This window comes from Neospora caninum, chromosome IV (assembly GCF_000208865.1).
Source record: "Neospora caninum Liverpool complete genome, chromosome IV".
Lineage (NCBI taxonomy): Eukaryota > Apicomplexa > Conoidasida > Eucoccidiorida > Sarcocystidae > Neospora > Neospora caninum.
Window position 1 is genome coordinate 148,536 of NC_018389.1, and position 15,375 is coordinate 163,910.

General features: G+C 59.2%; 1 protein-coding gene across 1 annotated transcript; it reads left to right on the forward strand.

The window, feature by feature from the left end:
• Nucleotides 1-2,106: 2,106 nt before the first annotated feature.
• NCLIV_009680 (hypothetical protein) lies at nucleotides 2,107-14,603 on the forward strand (the record flags this gene model as incomplete). The annotated part of the gene is made up of 18 exons (XM_003880483.1): nucleotides 2,107-2,167; nucleotides 2,528-2,685; nucleotides 2,968-3,069; nucleotides 3,685-3,746; nucleotides 3,945-4,052; nucleotides 4,378-4,588; nucleotides 5,047-5,121; nucleotides 5,448-5,582; nucleotides 6,065-6,145; nucleotides 6,838-7,450; nucleotides 7,727-7,929; nucleotides 8,149-8,263; nucleotides 8,559-8,722; nucleotides 9,228-10,231; nucleotides 10,643-10,878; nucleotides 11,385-11,629; nucleotides 12,061-14,069; nucleotides 14,501-14,603. The coding sequence occupies 18 exons, from the start codon at nucleotides 2,107-2,109 to the stop codon at nucleotides 14,601-14,603; spliced, it is 5,685 nt and encodes a 1,894-aa protein (XP_003880532.1).
• Between the last annotated feature and the right edge of the window lie 772 nt (nucleotides 14,604-15,375).

Here is a 15,375-nt window from a genome sequence, read left to right on the forward strand (position 1 = left end):
CCATCGATCCGTCACTTCTTTCGATGCGGCGGTTGCCTCAGTCAACCAAAGAGGGCGAACAGGGGACAGTGCTATGATAATGGAGACGGTTGGGAGGAGGCACAGTTGTACTCTCCACGCTGCAACCAAAAAGCTACGGTCGTGAACGACAGCGGTATGAAGAAAAGTTAGACGCACGACCTCAGTCTCGTGGTGGTTGGCGCCGTCACACAGAGACAAATCAGCGTCGAACGTTAGAATCCCAATCACTTCTGCAGCCTCGATTGCTTTCGCCGTCAGGGGTTCTGTTGCATTTGTGCTGGCAAGTAATGCTTGCCTTGCATATCTGCTTTTTTCTTGACAATGGGATGCCTGTAGTTGTTGGTGACGGTCCGTCTTTTCTTTAATTATCGTTTTCCTCAAGCTGGGAAGCAAAGCTTCACGAGGGTCGTGGCGGGGGACTTGCCTGCCTACGACAAATCTTGCCATCACGGCGCTGGATATACGCGTGGACAGCAACAACCGGCAACAGATACAACTGCCGGCACGAATCCCGGCTTGGCCACACTGGGAAACATAGCGTCAGTCGAGGCTCCGTCCACGAGCCAGCAAAATCCTCCAGATCCGGTTTGTTGTCTTATGCCTGCGGTCCACTTGCAGCTTCCTGCCTGCACTAAAGACAGGGCCGGGCTGCAAACATTTCCTCCGACACACATTTTCTGGCTCCGATCTTCCGTGGAAACCCGCGCATGCTGTGGCACCTAGGCCGCAGGGTCTTCATGGCCGACGGTGAAACTGGTCGACGCACACACCAAGGGATAAAACGGATAACGTATTTTGTTAGAGACAACGTCAGCTTCTTCAGTCTTCCCTATCCAGGCACACACGACGTCGCGACAACCGCGGTGAGGCGCCCGCGACCAAGTGTGCTGCGATACACGTGCCAGGCGACTTTGGTTTACCTTGTTGGACCGTGTCAATTTCCTCCGGCTGGCATGCTGTTGCCCTGCGACATGCCACAGCACACCGCCGCTGAACAGGAACAACTACGCCAGAAGACATTCCATATTAGAGAGTGGTTGGTCGGTTTTTGAACCGCCAGAAAAAATCATATTTGAGGGACGACATGCCTCATTCCGGCTCGGGTTTTTCCCGACAGGGCTTTGGCTGCATGCAAAATTTCGTGCACGAGAGATCCCCGATCTCCGCAGCGGCTCCTGAAGCGAACCAAGTCCCGAATGCCTTCTGTGTCACCCCTCAATCACCGTACGTAACCGAGTCTCTCTTCGCTGCAGTGAGACTCGCCAACAGGGGGCCCAAGTTCCTGGACTGTCACCTTTTCTTCCATGTGGCAACGAATAAGCGAGCCCCGAGTATGTTCGCGAAACACTCTGAACGCTGCGAGCTCTACAAAGCCAAGCGCCGCAGCCCCAGAGTAGGTGGCTTTTTGAGACGAGTTGGAGTCACGGAAAACAAAGCCAGCTGATGCACGGCGGCATCCCTTTAGCTGTTCTCAACGCATGGATCTCGCGAGGCCCATGCGATTTCCCTCACGCAGTAGCCCCTTCCTTCTTTGCGCTGGAAATCGGGAGAAATGCTACACGCTCGTACGTGGCATGCGCCTTTCCAACCAGGGGGTGATAGTTTCCCATGGCGACGGTACGCAGTCCGACCAGCCAGGCAAACCCTGGCTGGGTGTCCCTGGGAAAACGCTTTTTAAGGAAGTATGATACCCCCCCCGCCAGAGGCGGCACGGAGGTCGCAAAGACTTTGTCCTTCGGAGTCCCTTCCGCGTTACAGGCAGTCCATTTGAATCGTGAAACATCCTGCACACGCCATGGCGTCTTGAGAAATCGGCCCGGCCGGCGGCCTCACGCGGTGATAGAGCTTCCACACGCTTCGCCTCCTCGGCCTGGCGCCGTCTCGTCGCTCCGTTCGGCCCCACGCGGGCTTTCCTGGAACCCAAGGACGGCTTTGTCTTTCTCTTATGTTTCCGAAATCTCTCGCCATGACGCCGTGCTGTCACAACAAGGACATCCCTTACAAACACAGCGGTGTCGATTTTTCGGCTTCCTGTGCACAAAGAAAGTGGAGAAGCACCTGAAGCTCCATGTTCATCCAAACAACATGGGACCCTCGGATATCAGCAACTTGGTCCGCCTAGTTGCTGGCAAGAAAGTGAACGACGGTAAGAAAGGGGGGCCAGAGGAAACTCGACGTGTCCGTACACCACAGCGTCCTCCAGATGTTCCACTTGGGCTGTTGAACATGCCATGACATGTACGTAAACTCGAGGGCTGCCACGGATGGCATTGGGAGCGTGGCCCAGCGTGGACACGGGCAGTGAGGGACGCGGGGAGCAAAGATGTTGATTTCCGTCCGACCCCTCCAGTATACGGTTGGTTAGTGCCGTTGCCTATTCTCGCGGTGCTTTAGCGCGTTTGGAAGGACGCGCTCGTCGCGTCTATATTCTTCCTTGCCCAAACACACGCGGGCCCAAACACACGCGTACGCGTCGCACCTGTTCCTTTGCCACGCTCTGAAACAGGTGCTCTGTGGGCGGCAATCACACGACGGGTTCACTTTCTTAAGCCGGTCCTGTCTCCGAAGGCCATCGCCCTCATTTCCAATGGCTTCGCCCGCGCACAGAGACGCGACTTTGAACTTTTCATCAGCCTGGCGGAACAAAGCGCCCAGCGTCTCCAGGTAAAATACCGTCCTACAACACCTGTCAGCATTCCTGCTGACACTTTATGACGGTTCTTGGCATTCAAGCGTCAACTGGTATCGAGGCCACCTCGATCTCTCGCGTCCAAATCAAACTGGTTTCCGCAGAAAAAAAAACGAAGGAAGTCCTGCGGCCGACATATCGAAACAGCGACCATCAGACACATGCAGATGCAGATTACAAAGTTTTTTGCTGTTGCCTTTGGTCGGCACTCTAAGCACGCATCTAGAGCCGTGTTTGGTGTGCCTTGGCGCCTGCAGCATTTCGAGGGCCACGACACCGCCTTGTTCTTGAATGCTCTCGCGCGGCTGGAGCTTCAGTACCCTCGGCTTATGGAACTGTTCGCAAACCATCTCTTGGAGGTAAGAGCTCCTCGCGGATTCTTCGTGAACGGGCGGGGAACGCACGTCCGCATTTCACGGTTTGGTCTCGGCCCCCCAATCTACGTACTGCCGCGTCTGGAGGCGAACAGATGTGTCACGGGATACGTGGGGGCTTTGCCTCAGGATGAACGCGCTGTCAGATGCCCCGCGACACAGCAGACGTTTTCCAACGCTCTGGAGGTGTACTTCTGTTCGCTTCTGACGCTGTCGAATCAGCCGTTGAGGGGAACGCGTTTTAACAAGGTAGATGTCCCGGAACAGATAGCTCTTGTTTGATGACAGACCGTGTGTGCCCGGGGAAGACAGACTCACCGCCTTTAGGATTAGGGAACCTCCACTTCACTGGACTGCTGAAGACACAGCTAAAAGTCTTGGATTTCAACATCCCAGGATAGTGCCACTGGATTTCTGATGACCAGATAAGCGCACAGGACACCAATCCGACAAGCACAAGAATGCCAGGTTGAACCAAACAGTGATTGCAAGGCGATGACGCCCAGAGGACAGCTTGCGAAAAAACGTCAGGGATGGTCCGCGTTGCCCCTATGACTAACGTGGCTCCAATTGTGTGATGCCTGTGCTTCGCTCTTTCAGAAAGATTCGCAACTCGTATATGAGGAACAACACCTCGCCCTGATCGTGAACGCCTATGCAAAGTAAGTCCCTCTGCCGCGGGTTCCGTCGACCAGTTCTTTCTCTTTTATTGAAATCGCGGTTAGGGCTTCTCCTCCGTTGCGTGGTTTGCATCTTCGTGTATGCGGTCTCCCTCTCGTCCCGGCTCCGCGTAGGTGTTTCTAAAGCAGGCCTCGGCTGCCGTGTCTTTCTGAATTGGCTGCTGCGCTGTCCGTTTCCAGGTTATGCCCTCCGGGAAGCTTTCCGGCACTTTTTGCAGCTCTGGGGCGGCGCATTCAGCGACAGGCGGCGGAGTTCACACCCCAAGGCCTCGCCAACGTCATCAATGGGTGCGTTGAAGCCGCACGCGCCTCGAACCGCCGGAGGCGGGAGTCGTGAGGCTGCGCCGGCTAGCTGATCAGGTGGAGTCTCCGGCTAGACGTTTCTGAGTCGAGAGTTCCTCGCCGCCGTCACTCCCTGTCTCACGAGTCGGGCTCGGGGATAGTATCGGCTGTTGCCGGTCACCCGCGCTTCGGCCCAGGAGCGTCTGTCACCGCTGTGAGCGTTTCCGGTTTCTTTCTGTGTGAGCAAACAGCCGCTCGAGTGCCTGCTCCGAAAACTACAAAAGACGCCCGCGACGCGCGCACTGCCTGGCTTGATGTCCCTGGCGTTCAGGTACTACCGCCTCGGTCATAGAGATGACGCGCTCATGGCAGCTCTGGCGCCTGAAGTGCTTCGACAAGCAGGCCGCTTGGAAGCGCAGCATGTTGCAAATATCCTCCAGGGTTACGCGTGGCACAGGACGCTCATCGCTCCTGCCTCATCCGTGGCCAAGGCGCGGCCCAGCCGACACGACGAGGTCCTCAGCGGTCTCGCAAACCTCCTTGTAGGTACCCCTGGATCTCTTTCTCACCTCGGTGCGCGGCTCGTCGCGCCGACGCTCTCACCTCTCCGTTGAACTGTCTTCGCATTTGGGAACTCAACGCCTCTCCAGGTTCTACTCGGCTTTCACGGGACGCGCGGAGGCTGAATTCGTGCATGTGCCCCCGAGAGAGCCAATGCCTCAAGGCTCCGTAGCACATTCTTCGCCGGCTTGCCCCGCGTGGAGCATGAACGCCAGCAGGTGAAAAGCGGGAGCCAGGTTCATCCAAAAGCGTCAAAACTGTGCTCCGTAGCAACCGTAACTCCTCCCTCTCAGTTGACCGGGGTGCTACGGATACCCCGTGCCCCGCTGCTCGAGCCGCACATCGCCGGACCAGCGAGGCGCGTGGGTACTTTCCGCCGTGTGCGCAATCATCGCCTACGGTTTCAGCTTGTGTCCCCTGCGCACGTGTTCGCCTTCAGCCTCGTCTACAGCAGCGTCTGGGGCCTGTCGAGGCGGCTGCATGCGCCAGCGCCTTCGCCACCGCTGCTCTGGAGGTAGGCACACGACTCTCGCTTCCTGGGGGGGGTGGTCGGGGGGGGGGGGGGAGAAGTTGCAGCGAAGGGACAGTTTCAATGTCGTGTATCGTGCCTGTGCTTTGCTGTCTGTGACTCACTTCGCAAACAACAAAACTCGCTCCAGTATATACGTTGCCGTCACTCCGCCATTCGTAGACACCCGAGGGCGTCGTTACGCCTTGCACTTTGAGCAAGAACGTGGACTCTTGGGGAAGTGAAAAGCAAAGGAATTCCCTTAGGCGATCGCCCGTCAGCCCGCAACCGTGAGCGAGGGGAGGTGTGATTTTCCTATGAATGTGTCTCAGGAGCGGGCAGCGGTGAAGGCGATCAGCGACGTCGTCGCAGATTTGCACGACGCCTTCCGCCCAGACCAGTTGGCCCTGACGCTTTACTCGCTCAGCAAAGTGAAGCACGTGCCTCCAGGCAAGTTGCGCATCGGAGTGCGCCGCGTTTTCTCGGAAGCATTCCTGAACACTCTGGGAAGGAGACGGGCAGAGTTGCATGCCGCGTGCCAGCAGGAAAGAACGTAGTTTTTTCACGTCCCCCTGGTGGTCCCGAAACTGCGAGTGACGGGAAGGGAGGTGAGAGGCCTGGCGTTTGAAGTGTTGGGGGCGCGTTTATCGCAGTGCCTGGAAGTTCTGTGCAAGTTTCGTGTAACCGTCGGGTCAGCTCGATCCTTATATTCAAAGATAACTCTATTTTAAAAAGTTTTAGATACACGACATGTGAAGAGTCGGACGGGGCCGTCTGTTTGGCGCCGTCTGCCAATGCGAAATCTAGAGAGGCTTCACGTGGTTCAGGGACTGCCAGGCATCCGCCGTGTCTTCTTCAAAACCCCATAACTCGTTCGCTGTGACCGCTTTGCGCTCCCTGGCGACGCCCGTGGCCGACGCCCGTTTTTATATCTTCAGATCTTCTGCAGCGCTTGACGCCAGCAATTTCGCGCCGCCTCGGCCAATTCGACGAGCAGTCCCTCGTGATGCTTCTCCATGCCTGCAGTCGGGTGAGCAGTGGCAACCGCAGGGACATGTCGGTGCCGTCTGGTGCGCGCAATTCGTGAGGCGTGCATTTCTTTTCGCGGCGGGGAAACGCACGCTGGTGTCCTCGCGAGTGACCCAGAGGGCTAGGCTGCGCGGGCGAGATGCTGGAAGTCGCCGCCGTGACAGCGGGAGCGCGCGCTCTCCGGCGGTTTCACCTCGCTCTCGCGCGGCACCCACGAGGCGTCCTTGGCGTTGGGGATGCCAGAGACTGTCGAGAGGCAGCAAGACACGGATCGTGTGGGGCGAGTGGACTTGACTGTCACCAGTTGGTATCAAGACGGCATTTCCAAAGCGACACGCATGCGCGGGGTCACCGGATACAGAGCCCCCATGCACACCAGAGTAGAACACGGGCGATGGTGAACCCTGTGAGAAGATTTGGGCCTTTCAGTTTGAGTATGGTGATGCCTGGCACCTGTTTAGTAACTGGATGAACGCTTTGTACGCCTCTCGAGTCATGTGAATTAAATACACAGGAATACGAAAGAGGCAGTTGCAGCATGCAACACCCTAAATTCTCAACCTGCCATACACACTTGGTAGCCACGGTGCACGCCACGCTGAGAGCTCCCGCGACGCGTGGAGCGTCTGCGCTGTGCGGGGTCTCTGAATCTGCTCCGAGTGAATCCGCTTCCGTCTGGGCGTTTGCGAACAGGCGCGCCTGCCAGGTCGGGCGTTATTTGAGTCGCTGAGCGAGCGGTTGGAGCCTGGAATCGCGAAGCTGTTGCCGCCGCAGGCTGTGGTCATGACGCTGTATGCCTTGGCCTCAGTCGGCCTGCGATCGTCGTTAACCGAAGCGCTTTTGGACCGTCTAGCGCTGAGGAGCGACGCTCAGGCGTCCACGCACGCGCTCGCCGTGCGAGCAGGCGGAACGCCGCTGGCGTCTCAGAGAGCGGGGAACGCGGTCGCGTGCGCGCAGCTTCCAGCTTCAGACCACGACGGAGGTTCGGGCGAATCGGTCCCGAGCTGCTTGGCTTACAGTCTCACGAGCCCCGGGGCTTCGTCCTCGCCTGCTGTCTCTCCCGGCGGCGACTCGGGAGTCCCCTCAGAGGTTGCCGCGCCTTCTCGCGCAACGCCCGGAACTGTGTGTGGCGTGTCTGCCTGCCGACCGTCGGCGCCACTGCAGCTCGAGAAGCGCGAAACGAGCTTTCCTCACCAGCCCGCAGGTTCCGAGGAACCCTTCCCTATTGCATATGCAGGGAGTGTTATGATGTCCATCCTCAAACTTGATGCTGGCGACCGCGTAGACCTTCTCCGAATTGTCAGCGGTACGTACACGGCACCCCCTGATACTCCGGCGCTGGGTCGCGCGCCCTGTGTCCTGTCGCGCGCTCGCCGCAGCTTGGCATGGCCGATCTCGACACGCCGGCGGCGGCTTTCCTCGTGCGCAGGCTGCGATCTAGATGCGGTGTAGCAACGGCGGGTACCCATTCTGAATGGAAGGGACAGCCCTCTGCGCGTTTGACATCGAGAGCGGAGTCATTAGGGAAGGGGGGGTGTAGAATGGGTCAGCGACTCCGTGTGTTGCGAAACGGCCTTTTCAGACGCGGTTTGCCGAGCAACTGTCGGCTCGCTGAACCCGCAACAACTTGCAAACATCGCTCACTGCTGGGCGCACTTGGCGTCCTCGCCCTCGGTTCGAGAAGGCGCCGTCGCTTCAGGCAGTGACGACACGCGCAGGAGGTTCCTACCTCCGCCTGTCGCTCTCGACGTTGTGGTTGCCCACGCACTTTCGCAGTTGGACCAGGTGAGGAAACGTGTAAGGTGCGCTGCCGCAGGGAGAGCATTGGGTTCTGAACACGCCGTCGACCTCGGGCCGTGTTCCACTCCAGCGCACCGCGGGGGCCTCCTTTGAGAGTCTACGTCCTGCGCTGAAAAAAACTGCTCCGCCGGTAGGGCCTCCTAAAACCAACACCCCCGCGATGTCGATGTTGTTCTCTGCGTCTCTCGGTGTACTCTCTTGCAGTTCTCGCCTCAGCTGCTCGGGAGTCTGTGCCTGTCGCTCTCCGCGCTCTGCCGCCACGTGCCCGCTGCCAAGGCCTCGACGGAAAAGTGGTTTGCTGCTGTCCACCAGGCGAGACGTGAGTGCATGCGATTGCCTGCGAGCGTTTTGTTTTTGAGAGCCCCCGCCGGGTTCCCGCACGCACCAAGGCCATACAGGGTCGCTGTGAGCCTTCGTGCTCGCGCATGCCAGGCGAGACTGGTAAAGACGTAGCCGTGTCCTTTTCGAGAGCTCACCACGAACGCTGAGCGAAGCCTGGCGACACGCGTCCATTTCCAGGCGCCGCATTCCCGGAAGGCCTTCGTTGGGCGCCAGCTGGGCGGTTTCCGATTCCGATGCACTCTTGGCTTGGTGTCTCTGCGATGCTTGCCCAGTCCCTCTCGCGCTTGACAGATGTTCTCCGCACGTCGTCACCACCTTCTTCGCAGCCTCCGCAACGCTGAAAAGACCGCCGCCTCCGGAAACACTGCGGCTGCTGGTCGGCAAAATCACCCTCGCTTTGCACAAACTCAACGCCGCGACTTTTCTTCAACTCCTGGTAATCAACACGCGCGCTCATCGCGAATCGCCGGGGTTTGCATGCTCCACTTCACCTCCTGCAAGTGAACATGCTCAACGTCTCTCGAATAGATAACTTGCTCCTATACCTGTATAAACGGCCCCTGATACACATATGAACATGTACAATATATATATATATATATATATATAAATGTATAGGTAACAGAAGGGTGGTATGTGCGGGCGCGCCGCTCCGTTACGGCGACGAGAAGTACAGAAGGCTGTAGGCGCTTGCCTTGGCTTCGGGCCATGGGAAACCAAGGCCCGCTGCCAAAGGGGCGTTCGCGCAAGAGCTCTCGACATCCGACAGGAAACATGTCGGCGGAGAAGTCTGGTTTCGTGCCTGTGCGTCCCGTTTGTCGGGTACAGTCCCCTGTAGAATGACGCGTTGAAGGTGTACAACGTCTACGAAGCAGATTGCTGACTGACCACCGACACGCCTCTGAGTCTGGTGCCACGTGACTCGCGTCGTCTGCGTTCAGGTGTCTACGACAGAGCTGCTCGATGGGGTCGTCTCGCAAGACCTCCGATCTCGACAAGACGGCGTTTTGGCTTCGTGCCCGATTCTGAAGATTCAAGAGTCGCTTCTGACCGACCTTCTGATCGCGCTCCAGGAGCAGCTGCTGAGCCGCGTCTCCTGCGTGGATACGCCGACTCTCTTTGCGAGCGCGCAAATCATTGCGGGGGTTCCTACGCTCACGCTGAGACACTTCGCCAAGCGGTGCGGCAGTGCAGGCGAGCTGTACACGAGTCGGGGGGGTTTGACGCCTGCGCAGCCTGCGGCGTTAGGTGGCCCGAGAGTGTCTGGTGCGACCGAAAACGCCTGCTCGTCCGCCTCGTTTCTCTCCCTTCGTCTGTTCCAGCCCTTCGACCTGCTCACGCCTCAGTCGCGCCTCTTCCTGCGAACGCATGCAGCCCGCCTGCCGGCTCCGTGCGAAAACGCCGAAACCTTGCTGGAGCACTGGCGACAGAACCTGCGCCATGCGCCTGGCACCGGAGCAGCGCTCGCTGCCTTCGAGGGCGACGGGCTGTGCACTTCTTTCGGCGGTCGCCTCGATGGCGCGCAGGCGGACTCTGTGGCGGCGGGAGACGCAGCGTCCGGAGTCGGGAGCGCGGCACCTTCCAGTCAAACGAAATGGGCTTTATCTCTCTCCGCTGGCGGAAAGGAAGAGCGAGAACCAAGAGGCGAGAACGACCTCGCGCGCAAGACCGCGGAGGAGCCTTCGTCGCTGAGAGCTGGCGAAACCTCCGAGCTGGGGACTCGAGGGACAGGAGGCCCCCCGACATCGCCAGGACCGGCGGACTCCCCGCGGCGGGAGCACCCTTCCACTGCTCTCGCGGGCCTGGGCAACGCGGCGGATTTCCTCGTTGAGGAACAGAAAAGGTGGCAAGTCGTGGAAGGAGAGAAGGAGAACGCCGAAACACGGACTGACAGCGAGGACGCACCCTGTATCTCGCCGAGGGATGTTCTCGGACGGCTCCTGAGGTGAGCAGACGCGTACAAGAAATGAGGGAAAAGGGCGAATTGAGAGTGCAGCGATGAGGCAGAAAACGGCAGTTTGTATACACCTAGGAGTCCCTCTGTATAATGCGTAACAGGGCGTCCCCTGACGACGCAGATGTGTCACTGGAGGGGACCCGCGCGCGTTTTCCGGTCTTCGTGCACCGATGTGTCCTCGTTTCGTCAGCTCTGCATCCCATTCGCTCTAGCCCAGTGAACGTCCGAAGGCATGCGAGAGGAGCCTCTCCATGCGCTTCCTTGACTAGGCAGATACCTAATGCTTCAGCCTGAATCTTCACTTGCGACGACTCTGGGGTGGAGACCGCGTTTCTGCACACACTTGCCGCGGGCGACAGTCTGGAGCATCCCCGAAGAATCGCGCTTGTCTGGCTGCAGGTACTCCACGACAAAAAAGCGACTGGTGGATCGTGGAGCCGGAGAGACCGAAACGCCCGACCGGCCGCCCGTCGCTGGTTCACCCAGCACCGGAGCGCCTGGGGTGGCGGGCACCGAAGCCGCGATCGGATTCGTGTCGACGGTTTTGGAGACGATTGTCTCCACCGTGCGTCGCCACTGCTCTCTCTTCCACCCCCTCCTCCTCGCGGCGGCCACGCGAGCTGCTGGAGAAGCCAGTAAGGAGAATCGAAAGTGTGTCCCTTGGGTGAACCAAAAGACGCCGTGACGCTTCCACGGTCCAACCCGTTTGGATACTGGAACCGGCTGAAGGTAGGGGTGCCCGTGCATCGAGGGCGTCGTCGCTCTTGGTCGCTCTGTGTCTCCTGGAGAAAAAAGGGGACGCGCGCGGGCGCTAGGTGCCTCCCATGTGCGGCCGAAATGGAAATCCGTTGAGAAGCAAAGTTTCCAAGATGTCTCACGCCAAAGAAAGGACGTGTGTCTGTGTCGACCGCCTAGCTGCGTGGGTGGGCCACAGCTTCGGAGTTCCGTGCACCAGCAACGGACTCAGAAAGTGAACACCCAGAGCTTGCCGAGGCGCGCGGGCGCAGGTAAATCCAGCATCGCCGCCCGCATCCCGGCTGTTACAATTCGCTTTCACTGGCGCTTCGTGGGGTTTCGTTTGAGTGCATGCAGTTTTTTGGTGAATTGCCCGGTCGTGGTTGCATGCCCCCCCTTTCCTCAGACGTGCAGGACCCTCTGTTCTACGCCATGGCCGTCGCGCGGCTCTCGTCGCTGGGGCTGAACAATCGCGCCGCTCTGACGCCTTCGTCCGGGAGTCTGCGCAGCTCCGAGGCCGAGGCGTCGCTTCCCGCTCCTGCTGTAGTCGACTTCTTCGACGGTCTCGCGGCTGCGTCGTACCCGCTGACTGGCGCAGAAGCTGGGCTTCTCCGTCTTGTCTGGGCGTCGCTCGACGGCATTGCTACCCACGTACGATTCGGCAAACCGGGACTGAATGAGGACTGCCGCCAGAGAGTGACCACAGGAACGCGTGTGTCTGGGATCGCTGGTGTGCATGTACGGGTTTGGCAGCCGAGGCCCGGGAACGCGACGCGCGAGTCCTCGTTTACGCGAGGGACGTCCTCTCATTGTTGAGCGTCCGTTCACCTGTGTCCGCTCCCCTCGCTTTCAGTTCTGCGTCACACTCTGTACGGCCGACGCCTGTGTGCGAGGCCGTCGTTTGCCAAGATTTCCAAGGCGCCTCCGCGCCGCTGAGTCCGCCAAGTGCGTCGGCCAAGCGCGTTGGGTGCCCCCGTTCCACAGCGCGTCTTCCCGTGGCTCTGTGCGCCAGCAGTTCCGTCATCCTCGCTTCTTTTAACTCTTCGTCTGTCTCGGTGTCCTTGCTGTCTGTGCGCCCATAGCCGTCGCTCGCAGCTCGCCTCCTGTCTGCGCTTCGCCGCCTCGAGGCTCTCGAGGAGCCGCTTCTTCTCCGTGTCTTTGGCAGTCAGGTGCTGTTGTGTCAGCGCCGCCTCGCGCACCTTCGCGCCTCGCTGGTCGAGTCGTCTGCCTGTGCAGACTCCGCGGCTTCTGCGCAGTCGCCGCGGTCTGAGACACTGTCGTTCGCTCTCGGCCCGGTTATCAACATCCTCGCGACGCCCGTCTTCACGCCCACAGCGGCCAGGCAACTTGCGCAGTCCATTTCAGGGTCGGGAGGCATGCGGCAGATACAGCCGCGCCACATGCGCCAAGGCAGTCAGGCAACCCTTACAGCAATACCGAACGGTCCAGACCGGAGTGCTAGGAATAACGCGCTGCCCGCGCCCACCGGCTTCTCGCCGCAGAGCCCGTCGCTTCTTGCCCAGAGCCCTGAGGACCTGCATGCCGAGGTGAATCGCGGGGTGGTGGCAACTGCGGGAGGCGTGTATCTGTGGGGGATCGATTTCCTGTCTTCGCTCCTTGTCTGGGTTTTCCGGGCGCACCAGGAGCGAGTCGTCGACGTCATTCTCGACTGCGGAGGGACGGGAGTGGCAAAAGCCGCTGCGCCACGGAGTGCGGCTGATGTGGGCGGCCACGGGTCGGGGTTTGCCTCCGAGAACAGGCCTGGGGGGGCCGTCGCTCCTTTCCCGTTGCCGCCGGAGGGTGTCTCGCCGAGGGCGTTCTCGCAGGAGTGCCCGAGCGAAGCCTCGCCCTGTGAGCGGCTCACCACCGGTCTCCCACAGCCCGGGGCAACCCCCCAGTCCTTGCCGTCTATCTCTTCGTCTCTGGCCTCACCGCAGGAAACTCCGGTTCCCAGCGTGCCTTCCGCGCGCCCTGTGCGGCTGCTTCTCCCGATCTCCGCTGTAGCTGACGCCATGCGAGCGTTCGCTTCTCTTCCCGCCGCAGCCGTCTCGCCTCTTACTTTCCACGGCGTGGCCGCTTGTGGAGAGCTTCTTGCCTTGGCTTCATCTCACGCGTGTGTGTCGCCGTCCAGTTCGTTCGACGGGAGTCGGTCTCTCTGTCTGTCTGCGCTGTGTACTGGCCTGCGAAGTCTTGGTCAACTTGTGGCTCTGCCGACAGTCCAGAGCCGGAGTTTGAAATCTACCCTGGAAGCGTCAGACGTGGCACGTGCTGACCCTCGGGGCTGTGCACACCGAGAATCCCCACGAGGACCAGACGAGGCAGTCATACCGCGACGCGACGCCGATTTAGTTTGTCTTGTGCGAGCAGCCTTGGTGCCCTCAGTGAACGCGCCTGGGCGCCTGGAAGCCAAGAGGGACCGTGAACGACTGCTGTCAGTACAGTCGAAGATCCTTGAGTCCCTCTGCGTGCCTACATCCTTTTCGTGGATTTCCGACCCCAGGAGCGGCGACGATTCTCGACACTCGTTCGAGATGCCAGCACACCAGAAGGATACGGAGAAGAGCTTCAGTGGACATGCTCAAACCTCGGGTGTTCATCCACTGGAATCAGCGGAGCGGTCGCCCGGCGACTGTGAGAACAGTGCAGAGGACTGGAGCCGCATCGAGCAAGACGGAATCGCACGCCTTATCTGTGCAGGCGATAAACTTTTGGTGAAGACAGAAGAGCTATTCAACACGTCCAGTGGGACAAGGATGACACTGACGCTCGCTGACGCGATCAGTGTGGCTTTTTGGTGTTGCATGCGACTACTCATCTCCTCGAACGCAGAGACCCAGAGCCGTCCTCAGTCGGCAAACGGGGACGGCGAAGGGATTGATACGCTCTCGAAGAGGATCCAGGGATCCGCAGCTGCGACCGACGGGGCAGCGACAAGTAGGAGGGTGCTCACCAAAGCACTCGTCGGCCTCGGGGCGGTTGTGGACGGGGGCAAGACAGGTAGAAGGACGCAGGTGCTAAGCCCAGATGAGAGGGAGCGCGTCTCTCTCATGATCCATGGCGAGGACCGAAGACTTCTCTTGATTGTTCACTCGTAAGCGGATTCACGTGACCGGCCGTTTTCTCAGGAGCTCTCTGCTGTCCGCTGTCGGTATCCGCACGCACGAGAAAAACCTGTTTCTACGCAACAGGACGGATACAGGATCGCGACATTGGCCGCTCGTGAACTGTGTTGTTTTTGTCAACGCACCGAATTCCCAGCCACACGTCGTCGCTGAAAGAGATTTTATGGATTTTTTTAGGTCCTCTGCTACCACTCTGTGTTTCAGATTCGACTCCTATTCGAGGTGGAAACCTCCGATTAGCCAAGGTACCAGATATGGTGCTGGCGAAAGGAGGTTTGTAATCACTGTAGCACGCGTCTGTCCCCGTGGTAGTACGCATCCGAGGAAGGCAGTCGCTGTAATAAGTCGACATAAAACTAAACCCCGCATCGAAGCCTTGCCGTGGTGTGCGCGCTTTCAGGTTTCTTAGGTTGGACGCGCCACAGCTGTATGCGGCGCTGCCTCTGCATGTCCGAAGCATTCTGGAGGCTATCTCGACTTCGGGGACGTGTCGGCACAGGTAAATCTCGGTATGCAACGGTTGAGGGACAGAGAAATCCGAACAGCTACCCAGAGGTTCGACAGCAGGCCGGACCAAGCAGATTTCCTCGACGAGCGATATGCGACTGGGCATGCGGAATGTGCCAAGGGCTGAAAATGTCCCCGCTCGTGTTAGGCGCTGAGGGCAAAGCTGTCGAGAGACTGCCTCTCCTGGCCGAATCTCTGCCCGCGGGACACGGTGAAGGGAAAGTGGCCCAAAGCCGCTTTGCCGCGCGCTTTCTACACTCTTTTCCAACGACTGCGTCGCCGCTTTGCGTGTACTTTGTGACGGAGCCGCTGTTTTTTGATCCGGGCTTTGCGACTTTTTAGACCGCACTGTCTTCACGAGAGTCTTTGTAGTCTCTACGCGGGCCATTTCAGACACTGACACGAGAAACAGCCAGACTTCCCAGTTCCCCTCACTCGGTGTGCACTATCCGAGAGGCATGCGACGAGGCGTTTCGATCCCAAAAAGCAGATCGACATGCACGGTGTCCCGGTTGACTGGGATATCAAAGTTTTTACCACCACTCTTTATACGATTTCTCGTCGCCCACGCCGAGGTCGCCCCGTGGCCATTTTACTGCTCAAGCAAACGTTTGCTGGGCAAAAGCTCGCCAATCGGACCGTCCACGGCTCGCATCAGTGAGCATAAAACAGCATGAAGCCGTGTGACAGAGCTCTCGTGGGGACTTGCTGCAAACCGAAGCAGATAGGCTTCCGCGTCTCCCCGCTCTCGTGAGACTGGACTTTCTA